General features: G+C 36.9%; 1 protein-coding gene across 2 annotated transcripts; it reads left to right on the plus strand.

Annotated features, from left to right (window-relative positions):
- LOC100776580 (ultraviolet-B receptor UVR8) lies at positions 1-10,222 on the plus strand. 2 transcript variants are annotated; one of them, XM_003526830.4, is made up of 12 exons: positions 1-225; positions 453-639; positions 1,072-1,218; positions 2,027-2,108; positions 2,864-3,019; positions 3,294-3,467; positions 3,809-3,880; positions 4,142-4,213; positions 4,362-4,480; positions 9,068-9,153; positions 9,308-9,360; positions 9,753-10,222. In XM_003526830.4, exons 1-12 carry the CDS (start codon positions 36-38, stop codon positions 9,837-9,839), a joined length of 1,425 nt encoding a protein of 474 aa, XP_003526878.4. In that variant the 5' UTR covers positions 1-35; the 3' UTR covers positions 9,840-10,222. The 2 variants fall into 2 exon arrangements, with proteins under 2 accessions (XP_003526878.4, XP_014631968.1); XM_014776482.2 differs by having other exon boundaries at positions 64-225; positions 4,142-4,225.
- The last annotated feature ends 1,397 nt before the right edge of the window (positions 10,223-11,619 follow it).

Consider the following 11,619-nt stretch of genomic DNA (forward strand, 5'->3'; position numbering starts at 1 on the left):
ACTACCACACGGGTCCCACCCCACATTCACATTCAATGCTGCACTCTTCAAGTCTACTCTTTCTCTCTCCTTCCACTGGTCCCATCAATGTTATAAACCCTTGCCCCTCTTTCTCTTCTCTCTTCCCTCCCATTACCATGGAATTGGAAGTCACCGCCGCTACTTCTCCACCTTCTCGCGTTCTCCTCATCTCCGCCGGTGCCAGCCACACCGTTGCCCTTCTCTGTATGAAAGCTCTCCCTCTCTCTATTAACTTCCTATTTTTAATGACAATTAATTTACATTAACACTTTAATTATTTTCCTTACTTTCTCTCTAAATTAATTTAGATATGACTCTACGATATTAACAATCTTACAATTGCAATCTATGATTTGAATGAAATGAAATCCCTTGTTCTGTTTGTTTATTTTGATTTCATGTGTGTGTGGATTGGTTTTGATCCTCTGCAGCTGGGAATGTTGTGTGCTCGTGGGGTCGCGGAGAGGATGGACAGTTAGGCCATGGTGACACCGATGATAGACTCTTACCCACTCATCTCAGTGCATTGGATGCTCAACAAATTGATTCTATTGCATGTGGAGCTGATCATACCCTTGCGTATTCCGAATCACGCAATGAACTCTATAGTTGGGGATGGTCTGCAATTCATCCTTTTCACTTGTTCTCTTTATTGATCACTTTTTACTCAGAAAGAAATTCACTATTAATTTGTTGCTTCTCTGTCCTGTCTTGTAATGGGATCGAGCTAGTTTATGGATCCTTTGGTGTATAGTATTAGTTTCAGCTTCAAATTGTACTACTACTTTTTGTGATACTCATGCCTTTATCTTTAATAATTACTATAAGAATAAGAATGTCGGTTGACTCACTTCATTCTTTCAAGACTTTTATATTACACCTAGTTCGGAGTTGTGACATCAAGAGACTGGACCATGAATGATATTTCGTCTTGTTATTTTAATCACCCTTCAACTTGTGAAAATATTTTGTTTAGTGTTTTGGTATATCCTTAGTGGTTACCTTTGGTATTCTTAGATTCTCAAGTGGATCGCATTCTGTTTTTTCCAGGGGTGATTTTGGAAGGTTGGGTCATGGCAATTCTAGTGATTTGCTCATTCCTCAGCCTATTATAGCATTGCAAGGTCTAAGGATAAAGCAAATTGCCTGTGGGGATAGCCACTGTTTGGCAGTTACCATGGAAGGCGAGGTTCAGAGGTTTGTATTTCTCCACCAATTTTTTATTATTCTCCGCTCTGACATTTTTTTTATCCATATACTAATTACTATTCCTGCGTCAATAAAGGTTGTGTATATATAGTGCAGTTTTGTAATGCATGCTGATTCTTAGGCCTGATTTTTAATTTCATTCCTTTGTCTTCTCTGTTTACTGAAAGAAGAGTTGAATAGAATATTTGACCCTGGAACAGAAAGAAGTTGCTTTTGTTTATAGCACATCTGATTTTGGGAATAGTCTCTTATTATACACTTCCTATGCAAACACTCCCTTTACGGATTAGGGGCTTGTTTGGTTAAACAACATTAATAAGGATTTATTACATGAGTATTTATATGTAAGTTTGTTTTATAATCAAAGAGAATAGAGTTAAATTGTTTTCATAAGTTATCTTGGAGAGCTTATTGAAATAAGCTAAAATCAACTTATGGACATGTCATAAATTATTTTCATAAGCTCTTCCAAATACTTACACAAGTGTTTATGTCATAAGATAACTCCAAATGATCTGTAAATAACTCTTCCAGACAAAATGTTTTTGGTATTTTAGCTTATATTCTCACTTGTTACTACCTGCTAAACTCACTGTTCAATTGACATTCCTTTTTACAAGTTATAAATACATATAGAAATCCTTGCTTTTATTCTGTGAGGCTGAAGGGCAGTTTTTTGTTTGCAAACTAAACCCTTGATGGAGGTGCTAGCCACCAGTCGTCTGGTTCATCATAAAATCAGTTGTTTTATTATCATTTCCTCTGACCTTTGTGTTTATTTTTTCTCTTATTGAAGTTGGGGGAGGAATCAAAATGGTCAACTTGGACTTGGCACCTCGGAGGATTCTCTTGTGCCACAAAAGATTCAAACATTTCAGGTACCCTTTTCAAAGACTTTCATCAAGGTTATTTGTGATAAATAAAACTCTATGAACCAGTTATCAAGAATCAATACATGATGATAAGTTAATTTTACCATATATTTAAGGCAATTGCTTCCTGCATCTTCAGACTTGCTTCATGCACCTAAATCCGGAATGTAATTTACATTCTGTATTACATCCGGAAAGGCTAATCTGTAATTTAAAATTACATTCCGGAAGGTTAAAAAGGTGCAGGAAGCAATTGCCTATATTTAATTGCTACTCATCTACCATTTTTTTGAATCAATTGAAAGAAAAGTGCATAGTCTCCCTAAATCTGATTCTGATAACAAAAACAAGACAAAGCAGTTACATTAGTTAGATGGAATAAGACAATTAAAACTGTTAGGTGGTCAAATGGTTGAGAGTTGATAGGAGCACGACATAGCTTAAAATGAGGGTAAAGGGAAGAAGGAGGGGATTGAAACTTGTTAGTACATGGGAAACCCTTTGTTGAAGGGGAAACACTTGAAAGAGAAATTCTATTCTTCTGGAAAAGCATCAATAAAAGTTTATCATTTCACAAGCATCCCCTACTTTAAACAAATGGAAGAGAAAAACAGCTAAGAACAACAACAACAAAATAGAAGTACTCTTGCTATGAAATTAACAGTAACATTATCTTCTTTATATATTAAGCATTGATAATTATAATGCATCGAAGAATTATCCTGTTAACTATTTGGCACATGTAATATTTTATATTGTAGGGAGTACCTATCAAAATGGTTGCTGCAGGTGCAGAACACAGTGTAGCTATTACTGAAAATGGAGAACTGTATGGATGGGGTTGGGGCCGATATGGAAATTTGGGGTTGGGGGATAGAAATGATCGCTGGATTCCTGAGAAAGTTTCTTCTGTTGATGTATGTCCTCAAACTGGTATCATGTTACCTTTTCTGTTTAGACTCTGATTATATATGGAACATATGTGATTTGATATTCTTTGATTTCTGAAAAAACAAATCTCGCTGTTTAATAGAAGAAGCAGCATTTCCAGGTGTTAACTTGTTGATTTGTCTAAAAAATGCTGTTAAGATTCATGCACGATTGGTGTACATGCATACTAATGGATGGAGAACTTCTGTTTTTTACAGCCCCTCCTCCCCTTGCCTAATTCTTGCTTGTTTAATGTTGCAGTGTGACAAGATGGTCATGGTTGCTTGTGGTTGGCGGCATACAATTTCTGTTTCATCTTTGGGTGGCTTATACACATATGGGTGGAGCAAATATGGCCAGTTAGGACATGGAAATTTTGAGGATTCTCTTGTGCCTCAAAAGCTTCAAGCCTTGAGTGATAAGTTAATCAGTCAGGTAGTCCTTTAATTTTATGCTGAGTTGGTGTCTAGGTAACAATTTCTCGTATTATTTGGATGTATTGGCATTTTGCTTTGCTCTGCTTGTTTATTAGATTGTATGTTCCTCCCATACCATTTTTTGAATGTTGGATTTTTTCTGGTAGGGGAAGGATTGGAAATACTTCTCATGTAAGGATTCCACCATATTTGTTGTGTGTGTTGTTAAAGACAAGCAAAAATTAGTCCAACAAAATCTTGTCCTACCCTAAATCCTTGCTCACCATGTGCAATAATATATTTGGTGTTAAATATGTAGTTGTTTTGTTTGTCTCTTAACTTGGCTTGGACTTCCTTCAGGTATCGGGTGGTTGGAGGCATAGTATGGCACTGACGTCTACTGGACTACTATATGGATGGGGTTGGAATAAGGTTAGCAGCAATTTTTTATTCTCCCATCTTCATGTGACATTTTGTATTATGACAAGAAATACTTGTTAATTTATGAAAACGGCAGAAGATAACATTAGGTGACTGGTAAAAGAATGCACATTCATGTGTGCAGAGAACTAAATATATTCTACTTTATATAAAAAAATTGGTACGAGACTTTATTCTCTTTCTTTATGATCATGAGTCTTTTAGTATTGACACGTGTTTGGAAAATTGTTACCCATTTTCCTTCAATTGTAGTTTGGACAGGTTGGAGTTGGTGACAATGTTGATCGTTGCTCTCCTGTGCAAGTGAAGTTCCCCCATGATCAGGTACTTGAAATTGTAATACTCTTGTTCCCTTTCTTTCTTTCATTTGGAATGTTTCAACTATGCATCTTATAGTCAATGTCTCTATCGTTGAACAAGCCATTAACTATTCTATTTTTTATTTCTGCACACTTTTTGTATAACATGGCAGAAAGTAGTTCAGATCTCATGTGGGTGGAGACACACAATTGCTGTAACTGAAAAGGAAAATGTATTTTCTTGGGGAAGAGGCACAAATGGGCAACTTGGGCATGGGGATACCGTTGACCGGTAATTGCATGTACAACCTAAATATATTTGCTTGGACTTTAAGGCATGCATTCATTTTTCACTTAGTTGCTTTCTCTATCATATGTTTGCTGAAGGCACATAGGAGATATTCTTACTTTGGTCATAAAAGTATGCTTAACAATATTTTTTTTTTGTTGTTGGTTGTGTTATTTTTTTTTTTTGGGGGGGGGGGGGGGGTTATGACAGAAGAGGTTTGAACCTCTGATGTACAAACCACCCAATCTTATTACAGCTGTCAGCCGACTTCTAGTGGCTTGTTAATTGTTCTAATTAATTGCTTCAAACAAGACCTTTTATTTAATCAGCTAAAATACTACATATATTAAAATAAATATATCAGTACAAGAGGTACTGTGGTATGTACATCCCAAGATAGCCCTACTATGAGCTATGGTAACCTAATATTAGCAATTGAAAGCAGATATTAGGTAACTATAGATCTAAGCTGGGTACCCTTCTACAAAAAAGAATTCTAAAGATCAAACCCCTTTATACAAAAAAGGCAACTCTGATGTTGCTGGACCATAAAAAGAAAGGGATGTCAAATCCTTTTTCCAGGTTTTTGAGCCATGACCAGCAGAAAAGGAGAGCATCATCCTTCAGTTTTTGACCATCAAAGCTGTCACCTGAGAAAACAATCCTATTCCTATGATTCCAAGTGCACCAAACCAGAGAGATCCACCAAATCTGCCATCTATGTGGAAAAAAACCATTCAGAATGCATTGAGAAAATGTTCTTTTGGCCTTTCTGGAAAAACAGAGAGTGTATTTATCCATGACAGGGTCTCCCACCACAATGGCATGATTTTGGTGCATCCAAAAAACAAATGCCCTGCATCCTCGTCATGGTTTAGGCAAAACGGGCTGCAGACTTCATCCAAAACTACGTTTTGGTTTCTAAGGTTCTTCGTTGTTGGCAATCTATCCCGAATCAATCTCCTATCAAAAAGAGACACCTTGCTGGGAATTTTTAGTTTCCAAAGGATAGACAATGCCCTCTCATCTTCTTCTTCAACTGCATATTGATTAAGTGCCCGATATGCACTTCCCACTGAGTACTCCCCTCCCGGATCTCCCTCCCATGACCAGCTATATTGATGATGGACCTGAACTGCCATCCCGTCAATATCTTCCAGGAAATGTGCTGCCCCATTCATCTCTCCCTCCATTAACATTCTCCTCCACTCGAGCTGCCATTCCCACACCCCACTTGACGCTGAACTCATCTGCTGAATATAATGCTGTTGCTGCTTTGAGATACAGGACAGTCTAGGATATTTTTCCAGCAATGGGACCCCATCTTCTTTCCAGCCTTCTTTCCAAAATTTCACTCTGCTGCCACTTCCATTTTTCCAAGAGACTTGATTTTTGAACCAGCTTCCCTCCTCTATAGAATTGCAAACAACACATAAGTCCCACCACCAAATAGAATTTTTATGATTTCTTCTTGTCTCGTCCAGATTCCTCCAACTTCCGTACTTTTATTCCAGCACTTGAGCCCCCAATGCTTCACGATGGTGGAACAAGTTCCACCACCATTTTCCAAGCAAAGCATAGTTGAACTTCAGCAAATCCCGGACTCCCATACCTCCTCTCTCCTTAGGTAGACAAACGGTCTCCCAACTAATCCACGCTATCTTCTGATGCTAAGAATCTCCCTCCCATAAAAACCTCCTCTGCAGCCTCACCATCTTGTCCACCACTTTCTTTGGGACCCTAAAAAAAGAAAAGAAGAATCGAGTTTAGGATTGACTTTATCAAAGCCACCCTACCCACGAAGGAGAGATGTTTTTTATTCCACTTTTAAAGCTTTCTCTCACATTTATGGACAACTGGATCCCAAGTCTCACTTCACCTTGGGTTTGCCCCAATGGGTATACCCAAGTACGAAAAGGGTAGTGACAACAATCTGCAGTTTAGGTAGCTAGCAACACGTTGAACCCACTGCTCTGACATCCCAAACACCCCAAAACAACTTTTAGCAAAATTTATCTTTAGACCCGAAACCAATGCGAAACTCCTCAGCATAACCTTGATGGCCTTCATGTTTGACATTGTTGCTTTCTCGAAAAACAGTGTCATTCGCATATTGCAGAATGCTAATGTCCACATTGTTTCTCCCCACCAAATTTCCTTCAAACAGATTTTTCTTCTGAGCCTCTCTCATTAAACCCTTCTGCCCTTTAGCAACAATTAAAAAGGAAAGGGACTAAATGATCCCCTTGTCTGAGTCCTCTTTGAGGGAAGAACTCATCAATGGGGCTGCCGTTTACCAGCACTAAGATTGAGGATGATTTCAGACATCCGTCAATCCATTTCACCCATTTGTCGTAGAATCCCATTCGACTCATCATGTACAGGAAAATGTCTCAACAAATAGAATCGTATGCCTTTTTGTAATCAACTTTGAATACTAGACAACTCTTTTTACACCTTTTTGCCTTGTCCAGAACCTCGTTGGCAATCACCACACTATGCAACAAGTGTCTCCCTTCCATAAAAGTGCTCTAACGTTCATCTATGACTTTTGACAACACTTGTTTCAACCTTCTGGATAAAATCTTAGCCACAATCTTATAAATACAGCCTATTAAAGAAAAAGGTATGTATTCGTTAAGGCCCTGTGGGTCTTGAACCTTGAGGATCAAGGCTATGAATGATGCATTGCTTCCTCTGGGGAACACTCCATTAACAAAAAATTCATCTAAGAAGCGAAGGACATCAGTCTTGAGAACGTCCTATAACTCCTTGATGAACTTAAAATTCAGTCCATCAGGGCCTGGGCTCTTCGTACTGCCACAATCCCACACTGCTGCCCTAACTTCCTCTTCTTCAAATCGGGCCACAAGAGCATCATTGTCCTGTTGATTAATGTATTTAATTCAACTCCATCCAGCCGCGGCCTCTCCTCTCCCACCTCCTTAAATCTCCTAAAAAAGAATTGTTTAACTTCCTCTTTGACTTTGGTTGGTTCCTCCACCCAACACCCACCAGAAAACACACCCCTTAACATATTGTATTGATGCTTCCTATTTACAATCATATGAAAGTACTGAGAATTGCAATCACCTTCCTTTAACCATCTAGAAATCCTTTACAATCCCCCCCTCCCCTTGCTCCCTCTGACTAACCCCCACTCTTTCTGATGGCCTTCTTATGCTATTAAAGTCGCCTAAGATACACCAGTGACCAACATTGCTTGCCCTTCTCAACTGCTTAATCTGGTCCCATAAGATTCTTTTCATATTCACATCACATGGTGAATATATGTTCAGAATAACTACTCTTTCTCCATAGCCGTGCCATATCCCTTGTAAAAAGATGAAACCACTTCCAGTTATCTTGTTCTCCATTTTAAAAGTGGCTTCACTCCACAAACACAGCATACCCCCCGGACTATTAATAGTCGGGTTCAATTCCCATTTTACCTCAGAATATCCCCACAATGCTTGGCATAAAGCTTTGTCTATAGCTTCCTTTTTTGTCTCTTGTAAACACAGCATACCTACTGTTTCTTTTATCACCATCCTTCTTATTGAGCCCCATTTAATCCCCCTCCCCAGCCCCCTTACGTTGAAACTGATAATCTTCATAAGATACCTGCACTCCTTCCCATCTTCTGAGCTTCGCCCTTATCTCTTTCGTCCAGACTAGCCAACTTAGATATCATAATGTCCTCTTGGTTGCAAAAACTGACCCCCATTTTTTTAGCCAAATCCCAGTTGTTAGCTGCCTCTTGTGAAGCCTTGCAGCCGTTAGGATTTGTAGCCGATCTTGAGGTGGATTCGACCACGTTCATGTCTACATATTGGTCCTCCCGAGTTGCTAATTGTTTTAGTCCACTACCATCATCCAAAATAGGAGAAGCTGCACGAAAAATGCTAGATGGACCAGCGACACAAGCCCTTTAGCTGCCACTGCCCCTTATATCCCCTTCAGTAGCACCTTCTACATAATTGGGCCCCTTCTTCTTTTTACACCTATTCCTTGAATAAATCTTCCACCCAGATTGAGGCCCATATTAATTATTTTATTGAAAATATTAAAGTTGCTCTATAAGTCAATTGGGAGTAGAATCTGATATCATCATGTTGGTAATGGCTACTGTTATTAATTTCTTAGAATTTGGATCAATTATCTTGGTCGAGAAGTTATTATGATTGATGTATAGGGTGTGTAATGACACCCATGAAGTGGATGGTTAAATTCTGAGGTTCAGAAAGCAAAAAACTAGCTTGTAGCCTTGTATAATGTATAGCTGTAAAAGGTATCTTTGTCAACTATTAGAATAGAGCTTAGTAGTATTACATTTGTTGCACCATCTTGGCACCCTATTCTTTTTATATCAAATTATTTCTTTTCAATCATGGAAATTTGAATATAGCTTTCTGTGTCTTTTATTCACCCTGGAAAGAGAAGTTAATTTTTGTGGCAGTTATGACCATGTTCATTTAAGAATAAAAAGTTATATCGCTAATCTAATTTATTAACTGGAAACATAGTTTTGAGTAATGGGTGCATTTAATTACATGTCTTCAATTCATGATGTTATTCTGGGATTTGTAGGAATTCTCCAAAGATTATTGAGGCATTGAGTGTGGATGGATCTTCCGGGCCGCACATAGAATCCTCAAACACTGATCTATTGTCAGGTGCTTTGTTCTGCTCATCACTAATTTGTAATATTGTTCCTTTGTTTTTCAGCCATTACTGATAATACCATTTGCTAGTGTTACTTTGATTCATATATTTTATTTGTAATATAATTTGGCATCATGCTAGCTATTTTGTTTTCTCCTTAAACAGGGAAAAGTGGTGCCTCCTTATCTGAGAGATATGCAGTTGTTCCGGATGAAACTGTAAGTGTCTCGTTTTAGCATATACATTATGTGCTACAATTACTATGGATCTTTGCTCATGATTTAGGAAACCTAGAAAGAGTGGTAACAACATGTGGGACTATGAGAAATTTAGGAGCGAACAGGGTCTCCTTTTGACTTGGTATGAGGAGTAATTCTTGCATGAGCATAGTGTTAGTGTCTATACCTACACCTAATCAAATGCAAGATGCATTAAAATAATAGTCTGTTGAAATATGTGCTACATTTATTTTGATATTATCTTAAACTTCTTGATTCGTTGTGTCTATAAGCATTGTGTTCATGTAGGAATTGCTTTCAAATGAAGAGTTATGCGTTTCTTGTGAATATTAGAAAAGCTTATTATGTCACTAACATTTATGATTTGGCAGGTCTCAGGACAAACTGCTAGTTCAAGCAGTGGAGATAGGCTTGATATCAGTGTCCCAGAAAGTGATGTCAAACGGATCCGAGTTTGATGTGGCAAATTTCCGTTAGACGAGAATGATGCATAATATTGATATCTACCTCATCAGTTCAATGGAGCCACCGCTCAGATGCCACTAGTAATTTGGCTTTCAACATAGTAGTAAATGTAAATTGTAGTCATATGAGAAATAACAGCAACGTATTCTTTAATCTACTTTTTTTTAGCATACTTTTCACTCTTGGCTAAAATTTGTTGAGACTCAGGAAATTACGAGTGATAGTAGTTAAATAAAAATCGAGACCCATGTCATTTTGTGAGTCCTAAGTCCTAACAAATTTCAGTTAATGGATAGTATGAGAAACGTTGCATATGATCTCCGTATTCTATGTATTATCAATCAACATGTATACAATTAGCACATCGTATTTTAAATGTTTTATTTTGTTTTTGCTCCCTCTCCTAAATACACAGCGGAAGTTGAAAAGCTTGTGTAGTACGCATTCTCTGTGACTGGTCTGTTCCCTGTTCCTACGTGTGATAGATTAATTAATTGAAGGCTTAAATATGTTTTTGGTTTATATAATTTAATATTTTTTTTTATTTTTGTCCCTAAAAAAGAAAATTGTTTTAGTCTTTGTAAAATATATTTGTTTTATTCTTAAAGTGTTTTAAATAACACTTTAAAAAAAATTTAAAATAGTGAAAGAATATTATCTAAAATACTTTTAAAAATGAAAAACAAAACCAACAGTTTTGTTTTGTTTTTTTGTAGGGATGAAGATGAAAAAAACATTAAATTGTAAGAATAAAAAATATATTTAAGCCTTAATTAAATTATCCACTAAATTTTTCTTACTAAAACAATAAATACAATGAAAAGATTTTCTCCGGGGCAAACACTTTAGTTCCAGTAGTAGGCTTCAAAAAGAATCTTGAGAAAATAGGTTATACACTTAAGTGTATAATTTTTTACACACTCATCCAATTACAACTCATCATATATGGTAAATTTGTTGATTTTTTAAATAATTTACTGTGTTTGGATAAAGAATTTTAACCGAGAAAAATAATTTATCAAAGAATTTAAAATTCTTTAATCTAAGATTCATTGTTTGGATATTTTTTATAAAGAATTTAAATTTTTGGAATTTTAAAACAAAATTTTAAATAACTAAAAATGTGAAATTTTAATTTTCTTTTAAAATGTGAGAAATTGAAATAACCAATTCACCATAAGCAGTTATAACTTCAATTAACGTTTGCAAATTCAACAAACAAGGGAGAAGACAAGAGAAGAGAGAGAGAAAATTATCATCGGAGCTTACTAGTGAGATCATCAAGCAAGGCATGGCAGGGACCTTGTGTGATATTGTTGACAATTTCAAGGATTCAAAAGTCGATGATGAAGATAGTGATGATGACAAGGCGATAGTTCGAGGTGTTGTCGAGGAGCCGGCTAATGTGGATGGCGAAAGCAATGACGAGGACAACAAGGATGATGGTGACAACACCAATGAGGATGAAGGGTCTGCGAGGGCCGAAGCAGCTGGTGCAGCCAGATGATGTTGGCCCATTGGTGGGGGATTCCCAACTGTTGAATCTAGGGCGTCAGCAGAGACACTTGTAAGGTTCACTCGAACTAAATGTCTCTTGTGACTGATGTCACGTGCAAAAGTTTGTCTTTATTCAAACACATAATTTTGAAAATGAAAAAAATTTAATTGAAGCATTTGAAATTTTTAGAATTTTAATTTTTTTTAAATTTTAAATTATTTTATCCAAACACACTCTACAAGTAATTTAAATTGTAATTTGTGATTGAATGACAG

The sequence above is a fragment of the Glycine max genome, chromosome 6, assembly GCF_000004515.6.
Source record: "Glycine max cultivar Williams 82 chromosome 6, Glycine_max_v4.0, whole genome shotgun sequence".
Lineage (NCBI taxonomy): Eukaryota > Viridiplantae > Streptophyta > Magnoliopsida > Fabales > Fabaceae > Glycine > Glycine max.